At 27.0% G+C, this 24737-nt stretch overlaps 1 protein-coding gene across 2 annotated transcripts; it reads right to left on the bottom strand.

The window, feature by feature from the left end:
• Positions 1 to 415: 415 nt before the first annotated feature.
• Positions 416 to 23416, bottom strand: LOC100574406. Of its 2 annotated transcripts, XM_016805802.2 has the most exons (11): positions 23220 to 23416; positions 22863 to 23072; positions 22529 to 22737; positions 17592 to 17658; positions 16800 to 16899; positions 14885 to 15066; positions 10248 to 10367; positions 5542 to 7107; positions 2765 to 3224; positions 1006 to 1089; positions 416 to 922 (listed from the first exon to the last, which is right to left on the bottom strand). In XM_016805802.2, the coding sequence occupies exons 6-11, from the start codon at positions 14893 to 14895 to the stop codon at positions 863 to 865; spliced, it is 2301 nt and encodes a 766-aa protein (XP_016661291.1). In that variant the 5' UTR covers positions 14896 to 15066; positions 16800 to 16899; positions 17592 to 17658; positions 22529 to 22737; positions 22863 to 23072; positions 23220 to 23416; the 3' UTR covers positions 416 to 862. The 2 variants fall into 2 exon arrangements, with proteins under 2 accessions (XP_016661291.1, XP_016661301.1); XM_016805812.2 differs by lacking the exons at positions 17592 to 17658; positions 22529 to 22737; positions 22863 to 23072; positions 23220 to 23416 and adding an exon at positions 17226 to 17414.
• Between the last annotated feature and the right edge of the window lie 1321 nt (positions 23417 to 24737).

Here is a 24737-nt window from a genome sequence, read left to right as displayed (position 1 = left end):
ATTACCAGTTTCAGCTTTGAAAAGAAATAATATCAAAATTAATATATTTCTTTAGAAAACATGTGTGAGAATCCTAACAGATTTATCTATCCACAATCAATGATTTTATAAAATCACTCTACTTATTAGTTCTAATAGAACTTATTCAAATTAAATTATTAGTTTTAATTGTCATGCTTTATTTTTTACAACCAATAAATAAATCATAAACAATTTTCATAGAAGGTTATCTTCAATAAAATGCATTAGCAAATACAATTAAACATAATATTTATTAAATCACAAAGTTAAGAAATATTATAAAGGTATTATAAGCATACAAAAATTATTTATTTTATTACTAAATAAAGTAAAACTGTTGTGTACAGTTACAGTTACATAATTATACACACTTTGTGATATTTTATTGTTATACTTTTTGTTTTTTGTTTCGTAGGTATTCTGAACCTACATAGTAGGATCCATACCAAAGGCATATTCTACTCAGTCTCTCATAAATTACTTTTATTTTATTTATATACAAACATTAATTTAATCAAGAAGTAAATATTATATAATTTGAAATACTACAAATTAGTTATTCATATTGGCGACCCTCACTAGAAAAAACAAATAAATTACAGGTGCATATAAAAAGAAATTAACATAAAAACCCTAAAAACTATAAAGTAATATTATATTAAACTTAATAGTAATCAACCGTAATTTTACAAACTTATATACCAACTTAAGAAATATCAAAATATAAAAGCATAGGTAATCCATATTTTTTTTTTAAATAAAAATATTTTCATGAAAACGCCTTTCATATAAATATATTACATTAAAATTATTTATATATGTAATGGAACGTTTAGAGTCTCTACTTTTTGTTTAGCAGATGATGACAGTCGTTTATGTGACCATCATACCAGTCATGTTGCTAAATGAAGAAAAAATACATTAATATTAATATATAACAGCAGTATAGTTATTTAACAAGTATATTCAAATAGGTATTTTTACTTGGCAAATATTGGAACAGTATTTCACCGATGTACAGCTACTGCACATTATTGTTACAGGCTTGGTACAATTTCTCGAGTAGCACTAAAAAATAACAACAAACATTTTATAGAATATTAAAATTACTATCTTTTTTTATAAACTTAGATGCCTCAAAATTAAAATCCAAACTATTAGTCTTTGAGTAATTAAAATGTATATGTTAAGAATAATGATCCATAAATATAACAAAAGTATAAAATGTATGTAATGTATAATCTAAAACTGACAGTGATAAGGTAAATTCCTATTAAAAAGTGATACAATTACGTTGCTCATTATATTAAATATTTTCATTTATATTACATTCGCTTTACCCGTCATTATTTTTACCGTGTAACATTTTTCTTTCATTCAAAAAGTAGGAAGATACAAATAACGTTCCTTTTTTATAAATTAATTACAAAATCAGTACATAATGACTAATAAGTTAGAAATAACTAATCGGTAATGGTAAAATGTTATACTTTTATGTATATAAATTGTATAGTTGTATAGGAACAATATTTATGATGTAGGGGTACATTGTTTTTTGTTAATGACTCATTGTTAATGAAAACTTATTATAGTCAACAGTATTAAATATTAATTCTTGGAATCCTTAATATTTTTATTGATTAATATCTAAAACTTTTGGGATCGTAAATACATTTATAGTCTTACTCGAATATTTTAGCCCCTACGTTTTGTCATAAATTTTACATTCATAACTTATTTTAAAATGTGGAAAAGAACAGGCTAAACTATGAAATTAGTTTTAAAAAGTAATTTTATTACAATAGGTTAATTTCAACAAAATATAAGGAAATTACAATAAAGTGTTACTGAAAAAGTAATTTTGTTGCTGTAATTTGTAATTTGCATTATGTTACTACCCAACACTGAAACTGATTATACTTATACAAATTTTACAAATAATAAAATGATAATAGATTAATATTAATTATTATAATTTCCATATTATTATAGCACCAAATCTTCCAAACCAATATCATTGACTTAATATTCTTAGTTCACAAGTTAAATGACTCAAAAACTACTTATTCGTAGATTTTGATTCAGATACCTCATAATTTTCAGAAAAGGCTTTAACTAAACAATTTATAGAAAAAAAAGAAGTTAATAATGATGAAAATATAATAGCTTATTCTCATTTTTCAGATTAATTTTAGAAGAATAGTCAACTGAATCATTAGATAGCCGCCTAAGCCATTCTTAATCATTAATTTAAATAATGTGTTTGGTTAGGGCCAGTTGCACCGTCTACGGTTAAACTTCGATTAAGCTTAACCAGCTGTTAACAGATATTTAACCGTGCAAATTCGGCCGAAAAAACTCCGGTTAACTTTAATCAGAGACGGTGCAACTGGCCCTTAGTTAACCATTTAACCATAAATTATTTGGTTTTTAATCAGTTAGAACTTAGAACCATCACTATTTGTTACTATAAATATTTATAAAAAAAAAATATAAAGATGCAATTGAAAGAATGTTATTAGTACTTTTAACATGAATTTTTAAAAGCCACAAACATTAAACAAAACAAAAATTAGTGTAGTACTTTAACAGGTTATATAGATTGGTTAAATATTTTAAGCTAGTGTTATAACACAGACTTTTAAAAGTCATCTGTTCACTATCTTATATTTTGTTCTACAAAGAAGTATTGTTAAGCTTTTGTAAATTCTTAAAAAAATATATATTGATGAATTTTACATACTTTGGTCTTAATGGTTGGTGGTGGTTTAACAAATGTTTTAGTTTTATTGACAACTGCTCTCAATTCACCTGTTGGCCCCTTAACGAATTTATACTGTTTGTTACCAACTATTATAGTTTTACCTTCAGCTCTATTAAGAGAACTGTTTGCCATAGATATATTATTTGGAACTGCTGGTTTGATAATCACAAATGTCGTTGGTGTTGCTGGTATTGGTAATGCAGTTTTTGACAAAGACGCTGTTAGTTTCACAAAAGGACTGTGGGAAATGGTTGGCGCGACAACAAAACATTTGTTTGTTGGTATCACTTTAGAAGTAGAAGGTTCAAAAGTTTTATCATGTAGTGAAGAAGAAAATGATTGATAGAAGGTATTTAACGTCTGGCCAGTTAAAATTGACGGTTTTACTGCAGTATTACCAATGGTTTGGGTCTTATTACCCTTTAGCACAGGTATTTGTCTAAAAAAATAACAGAACTCATTAATACTGGAATTTTAATTTTAATTGCAATAAATATATACAACGGAATAAGAGGGAATAAGGAATAAGTCTTATACTATTAAGAAGTAGTATGGATTTTGAATTTTAAATTTCAATTCATTAAGATAGTAAATGTTAATTTTAAAAATTAGTAATTTAATTGATAATAATTATAACATACCTCTATTTAAACCTTTTACAACTTGATCAAAATTAATCTGACTATTACAGATGTAATTAAAGTTGCTAAAAGTTTATACAGTTAATCCTAATTTAAAATCTTTGATTGTTATTTCAACTACAAATATGAATTTGAGAATATTGTACATCTATAATAGGTATTATAATATACTAAAATAATTATTAAATAATAATACTGTTAAATTATCAGAAATAAATAAATTAGCAGGGGTCGAGTGTACATCCAAATAATTAAGACGGTCACTGAAATGCATATTATATTCAATTAGAATTCAATGATAAATGATTGCATACAAAAAAGTGTTTAGAAGGAACAAGTTCCAAAAGGAACGGATTCCTGAAACGATTCCTTTTTAAAGAACAAATTACTTTTTATAAAAAATTAAAAGAACGAATTCTTTTTTTCAAGGTAAAATAACAACATTTTTTGTTCCTTTCTAGTTCCAATAATTTAAATAGATATGTAAATAATTGAAATCAAGATATATATTTTTTAATGTGTATAAAGTATGTTGCCAATATTAGTCGGTAAAATGCGATTGAGAACGGCATTTTTGGTAACACGATTGAGAACGCTCAATATTTTTTTTCCAACCTTGCCAAATTTAATCAAATGATAATAAATTTGTGCACGATAATTTGTTGATATTGAAACAATTCAACAATATAGGTATCATGTTAAATGTTATTAAAATTATAATATTGAAACTCAAGCAGAAACAATATTGAAAATAGCAACGAACGATAGTTAGAGTCAAGGTACTAATGATGATTTGAAAATGTTGGTAATTGCTAATGATCTCTCAAAACTTCATGATTACTACCTACATCTAATATTACATAAAGTTTATATTTTTGTAAAACCGGATTTAAAGGATTATTATCCTTAGTATGAATATTTTAATAACTCAAAAACTACTTATATATCAGAATTTTGATTTAGATACTTCAACATTTTCAATAATTTACAGTAAAAAAGGGAGATTTTCATTTGAAAAATTGAAGTTTTTATCGCCACAGCCCACTGGACATTTCTTGAATAGTAAAAATTTATCAGGAATTTGAAAATATGATCTTCTGGTATACTTAAAATCAGAATTTGAATAAAAGTATTATTAAAGGGATAAATGGAGGTGAGCATATTTAAAAAAATTTTCTGTATATTACATATTTTTATAAGTTATACATAATATTATACATTTTTAATTCATATATTTGTATCACATGACTTTTTTCAAAAATATTTATTTTATGCATACGGGCATGAATCTTTCAACAGCCAAATAAATGATATGACAACGCTGCACGTAAATTTGTTCTAAATCGTATTCTTTTTTGGGGTTTTTTTGGGTCAGCGTTAAGTTCTTTGTTAATTTGAAGTGTTCTCAATCGTTTGGCCAAAAAGGTATAACGTTCTCAATCGTTCGATAGCCATATTAGTGATCGTTATCGACGTTAATCGTTACTCATTGAGTTACTAATAAGTAACGATACAAACTATAATTATTATTATAACAATAAACGATAAGACAGTCGACATGCGTCGGCCAGCAATTTAATTTTGAAAAAAAACTCCAAAATAGAATTATAAAATATGTAAGTACCAATACTTGTAGGAATATATTGTAATTAAAAATTAAAGAAGTATGCTAGTATGCATTTAAAAAAAAATATAAATGAATAAATACAATTTTTTATTTTATTTGGACCTAATAAAGGAACTCGTTCATTTTACAAAGGAACGAATTATTTTTTGTAAGAAACAAGGAACGGAACAAATTCCTTTTTATATGAAACTTGCCAACCCTGACAAAAAACGGTTCTGAGCGGAAATTGTCAGTCACCCTATAATATTGTAAGGACATTTTATTACAATATTATATAGTTGGGGGCACGAAAAATAAGCGCTGCGCGTCATGCGCCAAGCAGCAGTTTTTCTAAAGTGGTTATCAAATCATCAAACTACGTCCAAACTACACCGTTTAGATACAAACTTTCTTCTAAGGGTCTAAAAATTCTAATATTGTGTCTAAATCAAATATTTTATGACAACTAATCGCACCATAACAGTAATTAGATATGAAAAAATGCTTACTGGAAAGTTCCATCTGGATATTTGGCTAGGGACCAGTTTTGAATTATTTCATCAGAATTGATAGTGCTAGGGATAGTTTGTGTTGCTGGTATTTTGTCATCTGAATATTGTGCATTTGATGAATCTATAGGATCTTTAAACTCTGAATTAATGGAACATTGAAAAGTTGCATTATCGATTAATAACGCCAGGTCTTCATTTGAATCACCGGTGACAGCATCAATAACTGCTTGAAAATATTCCCAACTGTTTACTGTTGATACAAAAAACAAAGACATGCGATTGCTGACTCCAGAGTCAATATCTTGACTATTTTCAATTAGACTTATTAAATCAACACAGTCAGGTTGAAATGTCTTTGACCGGAACATTGAAAAAATTTTGGGATGGTCACAATCACTGTTCTTCAAACTATCCCGTACTAAAAGTATCACATTTTTAAAGATACCGCCTCTTTTGAATTGACGATGATCCAGAACTCGAAGTACAGTTAAAATACTTAGAAAAAACATGTGAAATGCAGTATCAAATTCTGAAAATTCAAAAGATGATACAACGTCTACAAAATTGATTTTCAACTTTGTTTCTAGAATTTTTTTGTGTCTTCCATGTAATCGGTTGGCATCGCATCTTTTTTTAAGTTTTTCAGCTTCAGATCTTTTCTTAAAAGATTCATCCACTCGTGTCTTGTAATGTTTGTTAGAAATTGAAATTATATTGAGTATATTTGCAATAATCACGATAGCATCTTGTACGGATTTGCTGAAATACTTTTTGTATAATCTTTCAATTTTAACTAAATGCTCTTTCTTATATTTTTTGACATATACATCGTGTTTAAGGTCAGCTACTTTAAGTCCGCTTAAAGGTTTTCTTATAGTTCCGCTTATAGGGAGTTTAGCGACTGCTAACTTTTTCATGCCATTTGTTGGATGATTGGGTTTATTTTTATAATTGATTATTTTCAGCCACTTTATGTAATTATCTGCATCCATCATTTTCTTAAGATCCTTGACCCAGAGCTTTTGTTTTACATTTGTAGCTGAAGAATTAGCAGATGTGGTAGATTCTTCGCAATCAATTACTATGGGTTCTTGGCAATCAACTACTATGGGTACCTCCTCTGCTGTACTGGTAGACGCAATTTCTTTGTTGAGTTTTAATGAAGACTTGAATTGTGATTTAAATTTATGAGTTTCACCCTCTCTAGATAATACAAATTTCAAAACATCTATTCCATTTGTATCCAATTTTTGTTTTTTTTTAGCAGGCTCATCGTCTATAGATGTGTTTTCTTTAGTTGTTTTATCATCTTTAGGCGTTTTAACATCTTTAGACTTTTTATCATCTCTAGATGTTTTAACATCTTTAGACTTTTTATCATCTCTAGATGTTTTAACATCTTTAGACTTTTTATCATCTCTAGATGTTTTAACATCTTTAGACTTTTTATCGTCTTTTGACCTTTTATCGCTTTTAGACGTTTTATTGTCTTTTAATGTATTATTGTTTTTAGATATATGATCAACTTCTTCGGGTGTCTTATCCTTATTTTTAATTAAGCTCCTAAAATGAAGTAATTAACTTAAATAAGTATTTTGAGATAAATATAATATTATTATTATTATTATTATTTATAATATTTTTGTATTAAAAAATGTATTATTAATATTTAACTATACATTCTAAAAGGGTTCTATATAATTATGTATTTAAAGTATGAATTACATAAAATTATATAAATCTAACTCGTCAGTGATGTTACCAATTGTTCGAAAACTGAACCAAAACAAATGCTTAATAGATTAATTGATAGATTATATGGTTATAGTATAGTATATGACCTTCCGTTCTACTATTTAAAATATGGTTTAATCCAGGGCTTGAAACCAGTTACCGGTTTTTAACAAAAGCTGGTTACTATGACCAATTTTGGGCCAGATAAAACTTCCCGGTTTGTAATTTTAAATTTTGAGAAGCGATTAAGAGGATGTGTCACGGAAAAAAATCACTCGAAATATTCCTTTAAAAACATATTTGCGCAGTCCAATAACATATTGGGTTATTGAGTGGTTATGTCATAAAAACACCTCTGAACAAAATTGTAGAGGAGATCTTTATCTGGTTCCGGAAGAAGCCCGATTTTTGAAATTTTCATTTCTAAGTCCTAAAAATAACTTTTTTTAAATTAAAAAATAGTGTATTATTAATCATGATATATTTCATGATGTTTTAAAGATATTAAAAATCGGGGTTCTTACGGAACGAAAGATTATTGAGATTATTATTAACGCGCAAAGTATATATTATAAGAAAACTGCAGAAAATTACTAGGTGTTCATACCACCACCCCGCGCGCATTAACAGCAGTGCCGCACCATGGTCAAAACAGGTTTTCTATCGCACCTGAGCGCCCGTACATAATTTATAAATAAACAGATATGAAAATAATTATTATATTATTAGTGACAAATATTATTTAATTTGGTTGGATTTTATATTTTGTATTCGTATCCGAATTTTATACAAATAAAAACTATAATTTTGTCCTTCAAGTAATACGGCTTATTGAAGCGGTTTGCAGTAAAGATACATATTATAAAAATTTTGGAGGAGAACTGTATTAACAATTGAAAGAAATCCGATTTTTTATATCGTATTCCAATCGTCCAATATCTCTTGGTAAATTAACAATTTTTTTTTACTTTTTATCGATTAATTATTTAACTCATTAATAAAAATATAAAAATCAGGCTTCTTCAATTGTTAAAAGAGTTCTTCTCTACAACTTTTATAATAGGTAGTTTTGCTGTAAAATATTTTAAAAAGCCGCATTACTTGAATTATCAAACTATTTGGGTATGTTAAAAAAAAATAAAACACTCAAAAAATCATTTATAACAAAAATCATACAAAGAATGTAGACAATCCGTGCCACAACCAGGTAAGTGGTACATATAAATTTAAAATTGAATATAATGAATCAAATAAAATTGCAGATGGGATTGAGTGGGTATATATTTTATGTTGATAAAAAATTTTAGAGAGAATAATAACTGCAATTCGCCTTCTCCTTCAGATTTATAACTTTATAACAATATATTAGGAGCATTGCATTCAATTTTCACGCTTTTTTACCCATCAAATACAATTTTATTGATATTTATAGAAAAAAAAACTAGAAAAAAAGTGGGGAAGTGGATGTCGCTCTGCTGTACAGTAGGTTATGGATGGGTTAAATTTGAGTTCAATGATATAATATCATTGTATAAGAAAAACAATTCTGAGCGAAAACTGTCAATCAGCATATGATATTAGTAAGTATATTTGATGATATAATAGTGAATAAAGTAATTTATATATAACCTATTTACGTAGAACCTTGTTTTAAATTTTCAATCCTTAGCTATAAAAGTTGAAAATATTATACATTTTTAACTACCAAATAATTATTACATTTTAAATTTGATAAATTTTGTCAAAATTCGAACTTTGAATCTAATAAAAAAAAATAGTAGGTACTGTATTTTTAATATTTTTCAACAGCTACTGTAACGATATATCAGGAGCCTTTTATTAAATTTTCACACTTTTTACACAACAAATGAAATTTTATTGATATTTATAGAAAATAAAACTAAAACAATTTATAACTGACAATGTCCGTAAACAGCTCAAAAAGAGTCAAATTATTTTCAAAATTTTTTTCGTGTATAGAAAATGCTAATACATATAACGCTCAGAAAAATTTTAATGTACCTATCTACAGTTATTCGTTCTTGAATAACAATAAAATAACAAAACCGCTACATGAGAAATCGAATGAATATTCAATCTTGTAAAAATATGAATTTCAAATGCTCATAAAAATTTAATTTGATTTGCTTGTAGACATTTTTTTTTTGTATAAAGGTAAACAAACTTATGAGGAATCTTGTATTACATTTTCAAATCTTAGATTTAAAAAAAAAATCTTTATGAATTCTCAAATCAAAATAATTTGCTAATTTTCGTGATTTTTCCGTATTTTGTCAATATTTGAACTTTAAATGCTTATAATAAAAACTGTGATTAAGGATTCTTAATTTTTCATCTGTTTTCGAAACATTACATTAGGAGCTTTCTATTCAATTTTTAAGCTTTTTTACCCGACAAATAAAATTTTAGTGATATTTATAGAAAAAAAATAAAAGAAACCTAAATAGAAAAAACCGTTTCTGAAGTTGTTACCGGTAATTTTGAAGAATTAAAACAGCTTCCAAATCGATAACCGGTAACCACATTTTTAGAGATAATTTTGGTTATCGGAAATCAATTACCACTAATTCTAAGAACACCAAAAACCGGTAACCACTTATGAAAAATAACCCGTAACCGAATTTTTCATAAGCAGTTTCATGCCATGGACTTTAATAGAAATGTTTATTGTTCGTCTTGACAATAAGCAACCGTCATATTATTACTAGATCTATTATTACTACTAAATTATGAAAGAATACTTTTAGAAGGCAGAACTAACAGTTAAGGTGAATACATTTTTATTTTTTATTCGTCATAATTTTATCAAGATTATATATTTTAAAAAGGTTTTAGATTTTAAATTTTCTTAATGGAATAAAAAAATTGTCAGGTCTCGGTTTATTCTTCCTTTTTGTATAATCACCGTAGTCCCTAATTATATCATATAAATATTAAGACAAACTTACAATTTATAATTTGCTATCTCTTCTGCAGTAAATTCTGTCAAAGAAACATAACATTTGTCATAAAAAGGTTTATGAAACAAACTATCGATTTCCTTTTTAAGATACATATGCTTTTTCGATCTGAAAAAAAAATATCAGCATGAGATTAGATTATTAGAAATACTATGTTCAAATTCAATGTATATGCCGATTTGTAAATAATAGTTGTTATTAAAAACAGTTTTCCGCTATTTAACAACTAATACTATTCCAAACCTATAAAAACTTAATTTGTTTCTTAAAAATTTAGCTTCTATTCAAATATAATATTGATAATGTTCATCATTGGGAGACAAGAATTCAAAGTTTATACCCAGTTCGTCTAATCAAAATAATCGAGACCAGACTTCTAGTCAAATTGTATGTTATACTCGCCAAAGTATTATTGTTTATTGACTTTTATTATTATTAATTATTCCCAATTGATTATATAATATCATGCCACAATTACACAAAGGATATTTGTTTTTATATGAATCATAACAGTTGCATAATCAAGACACGTGCCTTCGTCGTGGAAATACCTAACGGTCTACAACTGTAGTTCTTATTTTAGGTAATTAATAATGTTTTTACATAATAATTGTAAAAATATGGAAGTATTTTCATTAGCATCGACCAACAAATATAGTACAAGATAAAAAAAAGCGACAATTAAACCGATAAAATGGTTTTAAAATGTTAACGTTACTAAAGACTAACGGGTCAAAGAGTCACCTGTTTAATATAAAAATAAACTCCATATTTTAATTAATTATTTAGTAATCAGATAATGTTGTTCATTAATTAAAATAGAATAATAAAGTAGTGGTAGAATTACGTTTTTGTAATAATTAAAAATTGCAAATTAAGTACATGCCCAAGTGAACGAAACCGCCTAAACCGTGTTTGCCGTTTGGTAGGTTGGCGGCAGCGGCCGCATTGTCATAAAATACAATTTTACAATATAATATTAATACAGTGTAATAGTGAATAACACAATATACACGATCAATAATAATAATATCCTACATGACAATAATAATAAAACGAGTAGAGACGACGGACAAGGCTCATAATGTGTTCTCGTTTTTATTATTAATCGTTATCATAAAAAGGCCCACCAATGAAAACATCGACTGACTACATATTATTATTATTATTATTATTACGCCCGTAATAATATTATGATAATACATAATATTATATTATATAATTCGTACGAAACGAATATTCATCGCGTCTTGAAACATTAACTGGACATTATTGCATTATTACTTGGGTAGTACGTACTGACGATATCGTATTATTGTTAAAATATATTAATAATAATAATAATAATAAAAATAATAATAATAATAATAATAATTTTATTATTATTATTGTCGACGCAATACGAAAAACAGTAACCGAACCGTAACCACAAAACTGTCGTGGTACGTTGTAAAATAGTTTCAACAATGAAATCTACACTCCTACCTTACTATTGCAACGTGCAAAATTATGTAACATTTTAAGCTTATCGCTGGCATTTAAAAAAAAGTAAATATTAATTAATGTCAAAATAATTTTGAAGCAATAAGCATACAAAAATAAAATTTAAATTAACAACAAAGTACAAACTATGGTCAATAATACTATATAAATAATCACTTATTATTACTTCGATAGAGTTAATGAATAATGATAAATATTTCTACAGAAGTAGTCAATATTATTAAATTATTTTAGTCTGTAGTAAGTATTAATAGCTTATAATAATAAATATTTACATTCAAAAATTATAATCCAGCCGTCAGCAGTTAATTATGCACTATTTAGAACAAAATTTAGTTTCACCACAGATTAAGATGTTTTTAATATTTTTATTTTTTTCTAATTATTGTAAATAAATAATATTTTTGATTAAGAAATAGAAAATTAAAATAGTTGAGTATCTTGACAGTATTTTAATCTTTGCATGTAACTTAGCTACTAATTATAATTTTGTATGTAACTGTATAGTATGTAGCACTGTATAGTGTATACTACTATACCTAATAGTATCAGATAATATTATAATTGATAAATAAATCAAAATAACTAATATTTTTAATAATTCTACCACTGGATGGACTCCTTCCTCATATTATGCATGTAAATAAAAATTCTGTAAATCTGTAATCATATTTACCTATTATGCATGTAGCATAGATTGTTAATTTTCTAATAAAAATTAAATAAAATAAAAAAATAATTTATAAATAATATTAAATATTTTTGTGGTGATAATATTATGTAATTATCATTTCTAGATCAAGTGTTTGATGTTCAGAATGAGATTAGTCAATACCTTCTTAGTTGTGATTAATGAATAAAAAAATTAAAATAATACTATATTGGCCCCAAATTGTTAGGTCAAAAATTAAGTTGAAATTGTCAAAAATCGATTTTGCGTAAAAATTCTCGTTTTTCCTTAATTTTTCTTTTGTTTTTCATGGCACTTTTGAAAATTACTGGGAATTTTAAATTTTGACCTCCCCAATGCACCAACAATATTCACTTTCCAAACGAACAAGATACTGAAGTTGAAAATCGAAGCATTATTTCGACTACTTATCGTGTACAAACACAAAAAAAAATGAAAAAAAACACACATCATTGTAGAATCAATAAATTCATCGTTCCACTCAGAATCTAAAAGAATTTGTAGTGGTAATAATTTATTTTAAGTAGAAGAAAAGTATCTGAAAAAAATATTTTATACCCGCATTGTAATAGAATTTAAAATGTATTCAAATTCCTGTTGATATATAGATAATAGTTAGGTTAGGTTAGAAACTTAGGGGGAATTAATAAAAGATATTATAGTTATATCATAAGTTGTATGATCTATAGTTTTTAATAAGTTAGCATATTAAATAACTAAATATATCATGGAATAACACTATTTCACCTTAAACCCGAATATGTATATTTAAATAATAAAAAATGCTGGTAATTGGGTAACACTCCACTGTACATTAGGTGTCTTGAGAGTCCCTTTACCTAAAGGATGTGTTAAATTTGAATTCAATATTATTTGTATACGAAAAACGATTCTGAGCAAAAACTGTTTGTTCGCCTATAATGTTACTAAGTAAATTGTATGATACTGTTGTGATTAAAGTAGTTTAATTTACGATTAGGCATTAGTACTAGAGTAAGTTAAATTAATCACTGCAAAAATAAATGCATTTGAAAATGCCATTGTGTGTATAGTGTATTGTATTCAATAAAATAATGTACTATTAAGTCTCAAATACCCACAAATTATTTTATTTTTATTTTATTTTACGGACTCAGCCCTTTGACAAAAATGTAAACATATATAAACAATCTTATAGTAACGGCAAGGAAATAGTATTATTTTACAATCAGATATTATATAAATAATGTATATGTGTACAAAAGAGAAATAATATTATAAAATATAATAATGTACTCTAAAAGTTTAAAGTACCTACGAATAGTATTTTAAAAATTACAGCAAAATAACTAAAATCTTTATTCTTGGTTTTAATATGTAATTTTGTCCAAATTTGAAATTAAAATGTTTGTAAAAAAGACCTGTTTATATATTTTTTAAATATAGTATAAGCTAATTATGAGAATCCTTCTTTTAAATTTTCAATCCTTAGCTATAAAAATTGAACATTTTATATTTTTTTTAAACTAAAAATGTTATGTATATTTTCAAGGTTTTGATATATTTTGTCAAAATTTGAACTTTAAATATTTATATTAATTCAGTTTTTCTTCATTTTTTGTTTGTATTTCCTGACTAGTTTTACTTTCCTACTAGAAAATATGCATTAGAAGAAAATCAAAACATTTTTACTGTTCTAAAAGGTGATGACAGACAAAAAAAAGAACACTTCATTGTAAAATCAATACCTTCATTGCTTCAACAGAACTTATTAAATAATTAACTAATTAATTAAATACATATTATCAAATTTAATTGAAGTGATTAGCATGAAAGCCTACAATTTGTTATACATATAAATTTATATTATGTATGCCGTATAGCGTATATTTATAGCAATATCAATTTTACAACTATACTGCGGACCACGCATGCAGACTGTAGGTATTCCCCACTTTGTGCCATTGAGTGTATGTCAAATACGTGGCGATGCGCAGAATCGTACACGTGTTTTCGTCGGACGACAACTCTCTCGTGGGCCACAGTATAGTCCCGGGTTCATTCAATAAATACTATAAACAATTATTTTTTTTATTTAATTTAATTTGATATTAGCGTTGTCGTGTTTAAAAAGGTTTACCGTTTTTAGAAACGCCACGAAAGAAAAAAACAAAATGGCCGCCAGATGACGCGCAGTACGATGTGCGCACATTGACCAGAATACGAGGTAGGTAAAATATAAATTTCGCAAAACTCGTGTAGTTTTTTTAGGTTCTCAGGTATCGTCAAAGGTAATGGGATACAAAAATATATTTACGAAACAGTGTAGATATTCACAACAATATAATATTAAAATAACCAATGATAGGTTAACCTAACCTAATAATTATTAAATAATAAATATCATGATGAAATGTTATAATCGTTTTTGTGACAACTGAAAAGTACTTACTTATAAGACATTATGCTGAACGGCAAATTGTAGCGTCGGTGGATTGGATTATTTCAATAACTTGTAGAAATGAACGACGCCTGTAACAAGCAAGAACAACGAGCGACGTGTGAACTCGAAATGATCGGCGTTAGGCACTCGCAGACACAGACTGCCGTCACCAGGGGGCCAGAAGCCGTTCTCTTAAAAATGATAAGAAGAAGAAAAAGGATCATATCAGTTAGTATCTCATACCAACCAAAACAAAAGTAAATATTCCAAAAAATAATTTAATATCAGTTTGTGTAACAGCCTGTGTTAAAATACATTAATTATTTATTCGTTTCCTTTATCAATATCTTATCAATAAACTTAAAGCTTTAAAGTTTAAAGTTCACTTACACTAGAATATATTACCTAATTAACTCAGGAAACATGGCTGTCAATGCATTAGTTGACCATGATTATTTACCAAGTATTATTTAACATTTTTTTTAATTGAATAATATAATATATAATAAACATAGAAAATACAAAATATTTTAACATTTTAATAATAGGTACTATAAAATGTGGACATATCCCTTTTTTTAAAGTAATATTGATTTGTATAATATGTTTTTACTCAAGCCAAGTAATTTAATAGTTGAGAATCAATATTATTTGGAAATGGATCAAGCTCAAAGGCATCTCCAGGTAAAAGTTTTTGAAATTTTATTTTAAAATCAAAATACCTATATATTATTATTTAAATATAATTTCAGATCAGATCTCATCTATCTCAGGTAGATAGAGCAGAAATTACCTCTACAATAAGAAACTATGTTGGTATACTTAACCACAATGAAGATCTAGCCATGTTTTTGCGACGAGCAGGCCATCTTATAGATGGTTATTATCGAAGACACGTTCGACCTCAACAATTGGTAAACTTATGATTTATATTTTATTTTAATACCTACTAATGTTAACTCATTATTTTTTCATTAGGATCAGTAATGTATGTGTTCAAGTTAAAGCCAGTAACTTTTAGGTTAGATATGACTTGAAATAATTGTATTAATAACCCTTTTATTTTTATAAAAATGTTATACTTATTTTTAGACTTATAAACCAATAAATGACTTATAACATTTTTTTTTATACAACTTTTATAATTGTAAATAATTAATTTATACAACTTTTTTTACAAAATTTACAACTGGGCAAGTTAACTATTATTTTTAATTCAACGAACGTGTATGGAATACAGAGCAAATAGTTATAGATTACCCTTATTTAAATATTTTTTTTTGTATTACTACTTATATAATATCACTGTATAAGAAAAACGATTCTGATCGAAGATCTATGATATTTCTAAGTAAATTTGATGTTATTATTATAAATAAAGCAATTTATATAATATAACCTATTTACCTGGAACCTTGTTTTAAATTTTCAATCATTATCGATAAAAGTTAACATTTTATAAATTTATTAGTTATAACTCAAAAATAATTTTTTGACAACTATAGAAAAAAATATATAAATTATTATAAAAATGTCAAATATTTAATGTTAACACTTTTTTATATTTAAAGAGCTTTAAAAAAAATAAGAAATGAAGGGAGTGTGAAAAAGTGAGAACACTCAAAAATAGAGAGAATAGTGAGTGCGTAGCAACCCTCTTAAAATAACTACAGTGAAACTTTCATATAATAAACTTCCATTTAACAAAATGTTCTGTTTACCAAATTATTTTTGAGAACCATGACCTTCATTGTTAATCATGCATTAATTCTATTTAACAAAATTCCTCCATATTATGAATTTCTTATGTTCTTGACTTCATTATACGGAAATTTCACTGTATTAATAATTTATTTAGGAATTCTAAGGAATTTGTACTGTAAAAATATTTATAAATGTTTAGATTTATGTTTAATTGACTTACCTCAGGCAAGTTAAAATAGTGCTATATTGAGGCCCAGAACTGTTGTCTCCAATAGTGATGCAGTCTGGTCAGATAACGCTATATGCTTTTCCAAACTCACCTATAGAAAATGAATATTGTATATTCAAAATATTAAATTTAAGTTAATATACTATACTCTTTCCTATTTTTATAAAATTGTGTTCGATATGTATTCCAAATTCGATTATCTGTCAGTTCTACACCTTCTTTTAGAAATCACTAGTTAGCTGTTACATGCGAGGTGCTTGGGGTCACACACACATTTTACCACTAAATTTCCATTACTATCAACAGTTTTCAATGCACAGTTTGTTGGTTTTTACAATTAAGTCATTACTGTCCGGAAATGTAGCAATAACCCAACATTTTGACTAAAGAGCAGACCAATATGTGTATAATAATTACCTGTTTAACAACTGGAGGAGACGAGAATTATCCACTAATGTGCTTAATTTTGTTTCGTTCAAACAATTAACAAATAAACACGTTGTAAAAATATATTTAACTGTTTTCAACAGTAAAACAAGTACCTTAACTCAATATGCTCGTCGCATGATAGCATAAGGCGGTTAAAGACAAAAAGAAGTAGGTAATCTGGTAATTGGTAATACTGTAATTATAAGTATTAATAATAATGGGTATAGTACTATAGTCATTAGTCATTATTTACTCATTAGTCGTAATATAGAGCAGTCAAGTTGAGATTCGTAACACCGCACTACCAGTTACGTCAGGATAATGATATTATTATACAAATATATAATATTATACCTCTCGCTAAGAATGCAAAGCACAGCCGAGGTCACTGCTGCGGGTTCGGCTTCCCCGAATTCCGAAACTGAAAACCAATGCTTATGTTTATAATAATGTTTAATGACTAATGAGATATTATAATTGTTTCGACTTGGGTTTATCAAAACACAGTGTAAAATTAAACCTATAATTGCAACTGACTTATACTCAAACTTTAACTCAACTCGTATATATATTAACGAACAACTAACAATGGAAATAAGAAAACATTATGGGCTACAAAACAAGTGGCAAGTAAATATAGCTACAAATATGTTTGGTCGAACAGCAGTGGAGTTTTTCTGAAGAAGAAAGAAGGAGTTATGGGCATACATGTGAGTACACTATCGCAACTAATGACGATTTATACAAATAAAATGGTTGAATGTTTGTAGAAATAGTCGCTGTTTCACATTCATAATCTTATCTTTTTATCTTTACCTTACATGTATATACCATATGTATAGCTTAGATTGTACATTTTCACCTATTCGTGCTCCTATTACTCTGTTGCTATAAGCGTAATATTAATGTTACTTTTATTATTTTCTTTTTTCTTTATTATAAGCGTGGACATTGAAATAATAGATGAAATTAATGATGTAAATTTTGATGAATCTAAATACCTAGACAGCTTAGATAAAATACTCTATAGTAATAATAACGTTTCTGTATTTTCAATGAATATAAGAAGCTTTAAAGCACATATAGACAAGCTCTTAGTTTTACTAAATACAATTAATCATCAGTTCGATATTATAGTCTTGAGTGAAACTTGGCTGAACACGGATTTTGACTCTTTAATAAATAGATACACTATTAATAATTTCCTGTGTATTAACAATAAAGCTGATGGTGTATCAATTTTAAATAAAAATAATTGTGTAATCAAGAACATTAGTAAAAACGTATTGCCGGGTTATAACTCATTGAAAATTATTTTCACTAGGGACAATGGTTTATATAATTTAACAGAAATTTATAGATCACCAATTAACGATACTGAGGAGTTCATGCTTTCTCTAAACCAATACCTTTTGTCTACAACTTCAAATAATAAACAATATATAATCTGTGGAGATATCAATATAGACATTTTAAGCAATAACCTGGAACCCTTTAAATACTCCAATATATTAGCACAAAATGGATTTTATTCTGCATGTAATCTATATACTAGAATACAAAATACATAAAAAAAAACCTGCATTGATCATCTATTTATGAAAAATGATTCTAATATAAATGTCAAAACGTATGTTCTTCGTAGCAGTAAAACTGACAATTTTAGTTTAATTTTAAATATTAATAGGGAGGAAGTACTAGGAAATAATAATAATAAAAATTATATTAACAAAAAATATGTAAGAATTAATTATTCACACTTAGATTTATTAATACAAATAGGAAACTTTAGTTCAATATTTGAAGGTAAAACTGTTACCCAGTCGTTAGATTTCTTTAATGATAAAATTAATGAATTTATTTATTTATTTTTCAATGTAACTCAATGTAACTATAAGAATAATAAAAAAAATTTAATTAAAACCTTGGATTACAGCTAGTTTGGTCACCTCAATAAAAATAAGGGATAACATGTATAATAAAACTCTTAAACAACCATTTAATGTCAATCTAAAAAACTATTATACTTCATAGAGAAATATATTGAATAAATTAATTAAGCTTGCCAAAAATCTGTATTATATTAATAAAATTAATAAAGCTGGTATGAATATAAAAAAACTGGGAACACATTAAAGAAACAGCTAACACAAAAACAATTAAAAAAAAACCAATGTAAATTAAATACTTAATGAAGATAATAACATCAGACAAACATGAAATTGCTAACATTTTTAATTCATTTTTTACTAATGTGGGAGCTGATATTGCTAATAGTATTAATAATAGTAATTTTAAGCGGAAAAAATGGAATGGGCTCAACAATAATTGTTATAATATAGCTATGTCTATTTATTTTAAGCCAAATGAACCAGGTGCAATAATTTACCTTATTAGTAAATGTAAAGAACGCTCCTCTTTCTATGAAGATTCTTTGACTAATTTGTTATTAAAAAAAACTGCTATAAGTATATCACTACTGTTATCTATTATATTCAATAAATGTTAATCAGTGGGAGAGTTTCCAACGTGTTACAAAAAATCAATTGTTATACCACTACCAAAAAATGATAACATTAAAAACTGTTCTAATTATAGACCAATAATATTAACTTTGACAATATCTAAACTACTAGAAAAATGTGTAAAGATAAGATCGACAGAATTCTTGGATAAAAATAAATTTTTTAATAAAAATCAATATGGATTTAGGAGCAATCTATCCACTACAGACGCACTCTACCATCCTACAAAAACTATATCAGATGAATAGGATGCAAAAAAAGAAGTAGTTGGTGTGTTTTTAGGTCTAAAAAAGGCATTTGATTCTGTTGACCATAATATTTTAATAAAAAAACTAGAATACTGTGGTGTGAGAGATGTCGAACTAAGTTTTTTTTAAGTCTTATCTCAAAAATAGGTATCAAGTTGTTAAAATAAATAATGAATTTAGTAATGAGTTACCTATAAAGTATTCAATGCCTTAGAGTACAGTACTGGGTCCTTTACTTTTTACTATTTACATTAATCATATCACATGGAATTGCCCTTTGGGGTTCTACTTATAAAACTCATACTATTAAATTGGAGACCACATTAAAATCACTTATAAAATACCTAATCAACAAACGATGGCATCAGTCAATTTCTTTACTACCTATATAAATAATTAAAAATACTTAGTTTTACTAATCTGCATCTTTTATTTATGTGTACTCTATTATTTAAACATAAAAAAACACTATTATTTCAGCACACACGTATGGACACAATACTATGTTTAAATAAAATATTCTTATAATTTATAAATATTCTTAAATTTAGAACTAACTTTGCACAATCAGCACCATATTATGTTTTCATAGATTTCTGTATTAAATTTAAAATTAATCCGTAGTATTAAGAAACTTGTTGTTGATACCGTTGTAAATAAATTGTAAAATTGTAAACATAGTATATAATATAAATTCTGATTTAGTTGAGTTTTTTATTTGTATACATTTATGATCTACCTCTTTGAATGTAAATTCATTTTGCATGTATGAATTAGAAATATAAGTATTTATTTAATTAGAACTCATATATCTGCACAGAAATTGGCTTGGAGATACCCAACTCTTATAATAATGATAATTTTGTATTAAGTATTACTGTTGTATTTAAAATAAATAAATAAATAATAACAAAATAATAATAATTTTTTACAGATATAAGTCCAAATTATCTATGTCTATCCACTATATTTTCCGTTGTATGTAAATACTGAATAGTGACATAAAATGTATACACAGGAATGTAATTATAGAAAAGAAAGCGTAATTACACAATGTGTTCGTTGTAAAATTCCATCAAAAGTATATAGCAGAATTGGGCAAAATCAAATAAATATGATAATGTGAACATTATTTTGGTATATAAACACATTAAATTGTTAGTATTTCTAAATAATTTGGGATGTAACATTTCTAGACCGCAAGATTTATAAGTACTTAATTTCCTCAAAGATTTGATTTATTTTAATATTTTAAAAAGGCCAAATTAAAACCTTAAATTTATAATTGATGTTGTTCTACAATAACAATATTTTGAAATTCAAGAACATTAAAATCTACAGTTTACTCCCGAGTTTACATTTACATTTATATATGTAATATGTCCTAGATCAATTCCTATCTAAAAAACTCATTCAAGTTTCTTATGATGATATTCTCTTTAATAATACTTGAAGAATAATGAATGTGATGGTCAAAACAACAAAAAGCATACCATCTTGGTTAGGTTAAAAACCTGTTTTTTCAGTTTGAACAATGAAATACATCCATGTTGAATTAATATATTTTTATTATTACGATTAGTCAGTACATTATGTACTTATAAATTACTATGCACTTTAACTAAGCTAGGTAGGTACAACTAAAAAAATTTTTTAATGAGAATTTATTTTTTTGAATTTAAACTGTATTTTAATCAATAAACACAAAACATTTAATGAATCAACAGTGAGCTAATTTATGGTTCCTAAACGTAATTTAGAGTCCATGATTGGACCATTTAATTTTAGTTATAATACATTTTTTATAGAAACCGGCATACGATTATCAATATAATATATTAGAGTTCAAAAGATGAAATATATAATTAATTCCATATGTATTTAATAATCAACAAAGCAATGATTAATAATTGAACATTTTTAACACTTATTAGGTATGTTAGTTTATTTGTATTTTCAAGAACGAGAAAGAGAAATATTGATTTTTATATCTAATTCTAAATATTCTAATTTTTACTATTATCATAAATTAATACTATTTATAAGATAGATCCATTTTAAATTAAAATATGTAAATTGATTTTCATTTTAGGAATTTATGATATAAGCTTTGTAATGTAAAATAAATATGGTATGTTGTGTTGTTGCCATTTAACCTACATAATACGGTATACAGAGTTAACACAACAATCAATGCATCATTTTATGTACATTATTTCTGAACTACAAACAGAACATACCATTATGTAGATAATGTAATATATTTCATACTAAAAATATCTACAGGGTTAATAAATCCAGAACAAAATTAAAACACAATTTACTAAGTGATTGAAGTTATTTAGATATGTACTAATATTTAATTGATCATTTACCCAAATATAAATAATAGAATTTTTTTTTTAACTGTAAATAATGCAAATTCATCTCTGAATCAGTAAGCTTGCAGAAAATGTTTTACTGTTTTTATTCTTATAAGAAGTTAGTGTATTATAGAGAAAAAAACGATTAAACATACTTTTTGAAAATGTCCCCGTGAAAGAGACATATCTTTGATTTGTCGAATGAAAACAAACCCATACAAACAACGATGATCAGCTTGTAAAAAAACCGGAAATTTTGCAATATTGTTTTTATGGCATTGACTGAGATTGAAGGTTGAGCACACTTTTTCTTGACATGAAATTGAATGACTCCCAAGCATCTGAAATTGGAATTGGGAAACGCCTGGGATAATTTGATGCCGTTGGGGTAGACCAACCATGAAGGAAAAAAAAAACTTGAGAAACACTGTTATGTATTATAAAATCGCCAGCAGGCAAATGCACACAGAAAGTCACAATAATAGGTACCTTCACCGCCAGGTCAAACTCCAGGTCAAAGGTAACGACTCAAATGCACTGGCTCCAACCCGACAGCATTTCATCAGCAGGCTTGTCGTGTTTAATGTTTGTATCGATGGCGCCATGTTCGAACATGTCAGCGAATCAATCATATGGAACGGGGGCTGCAGCAAACAAAAGTATTCGTCACAAACTGATGGTGAGTAAGTAGTTACCTACCTATAAATACATTCACACGAATGACTGATTAGTGGGGAAAACAAACGATCAGCGATCCACTACATACACGACAGTACGTAGTTTCTTTTTTACTCTAGTGGACGCTGCGGGTCGGCAATAATATTATATTTCGTTTTCAATACGTACCTCACTCGGAGCATCGGTAGTCGAGTACTCGAGTCCACCGTTCTAGGCGGCACGCTAGCTCTCGGCGGCTTCAAGAGTTCTCTCGTGTGTGTCCGTCGTAGGGCCGTGAGTCCGTCCTTCAGTAATTGAAACAAGAGAACGATAAGTTTTCGGATATCAAGAGCGACAGACTAATGCATCAATAAAATTAAAGTCGATTTCCGCGAAAGTTTGGGAGATAAACAGAACGCGTTGATTAGACGTCTGTTATCACTTATCACTCCCCCTTATCTTCTCTACATCGTGTCACGGACTAAGATAAGGCACTAAAGAAGAGGGTATGATCATAGATATATACAACAAACTAGATAGCCGTCTCCTTCTGTCATGGAAGTCGGCCGCCATTTACAAAGCAGGCAATATTTACAAAATAATATTATCATAGTATAATATACTATGATAATATTATTTACATATATTATATGTATAGATAAATATATATGTATATAAATAAATGTAAAATAAATGTAAACATTGCCTGCTTTGTAAATGGCGGCTGACTTCAATATCGGCCACCACCGTAGTACAAAGACGGCTATCTAGTTGTTGTATATATCTATGGGTATGATAATATTATTATGCTGTGGATGTAGCCAAGGTGGATATATATCCATCTTGGATGTAGCCATCGAGCTAATTCTTGAAGCCACAATAACCTAGAGACCCGACTGTTTGTGCGCATGCGCGTAATTCTGATTTTAGCCGAAGGTGCGTTGTCTGAACTGCCAACCACGGCCGATATGGTACCAATCATGTAATTGGCGTTGCCTAAACGGCCAGGCCACTTGTCTCATGCGTTGCCTTGACGGCTTTCGTGTATCCTGGCCTTCGCTAAACCAGCCATCCCATCGATCACAATCGTCGACGGCCTGCCGTTGATAAGATAGTAATTTTGTTGATAATGGTATAAATATTATTGAATTATCGTAATTCAAAATATCAAAATCTCTATTTTTAAAGAAACATTATATTAAGATTATTCTTACACTAATCTCGTCGACTACCTACTCGTATTGCTCGTTTGACACTTTGACGTTTAGATATTCACTATTTTAAATTCTTTAATATTTATAAATATGACTCTGAAATTTGTTAAGTTTGTTCCAAGGGCGCCCATAGGAAAATTCTTAAGGGGGGGACAAAATTTTAATTTATCAATCCATTTATAAAACAAATTTTTAACCAATTAACCATAAAAGTATTTTATTGAATTTCTATTTAATTAATAATATAGATTCAACACGTTATAAAACATTAATTATATTAAATTTATTAAAACATTAGTTTTCAAATAAAAATGTACAATTTGATGTGGCTGATGAAAGTTGGAATGCACGATTTCTTGTAACAGTATTTGCTTCTGAACTAATAGATAACTTTTCAAGAACAGTTTTAATTTCAATGAAAATGTTTATCAATAGCCGTATACATTTGTACTTTTTTGACCAACGTGTCTCACAAAATATGGAATATTTGGAA

The sequence above is a fragment of the Acyrthosiphon pisum genome, chromosome A2 (genome assembly GCF_005508785.2).
Source record: "Acyrthosiphon pisum isolate AL4f chromosome A2, pea_aphid_22Mar2018_4r6ur, whole genome shotgun sequence".
In the NCBI taxonomy this organism is placed as follows: domain Eukaryota; kingdom Metazoa; phylum Arthropoda; class Insecta; order Hemiptera; family Aphididae; genus Acyrthosiphon; species Acyrthosiphon pisum.
The sequence above is the reverse complement of the archived record's forward strand: the minus strand, read 5'-3'. Positions and strand labels throughout refer to the sequence as shown.

Bases quoted from the DNA above. Each gene is read 5' to 3' on its own strand.
- LOC100574406 (XM_016805802.2), bottom strand. The intron at 1,090-2,764 runs GTATGTAAAATT...GTTATTTTTTAG, and splicing joins CACCAACCATTAAGACCAAA to TGCTACTCGAGAAATTGTAC. The intron at 923-1,005 runs GTAAAAATACCT...TTCTTCATTTAG, and splicing joins ACTGTTCCAATATTTGCCAA to CAACATGACTGGTATGATGG.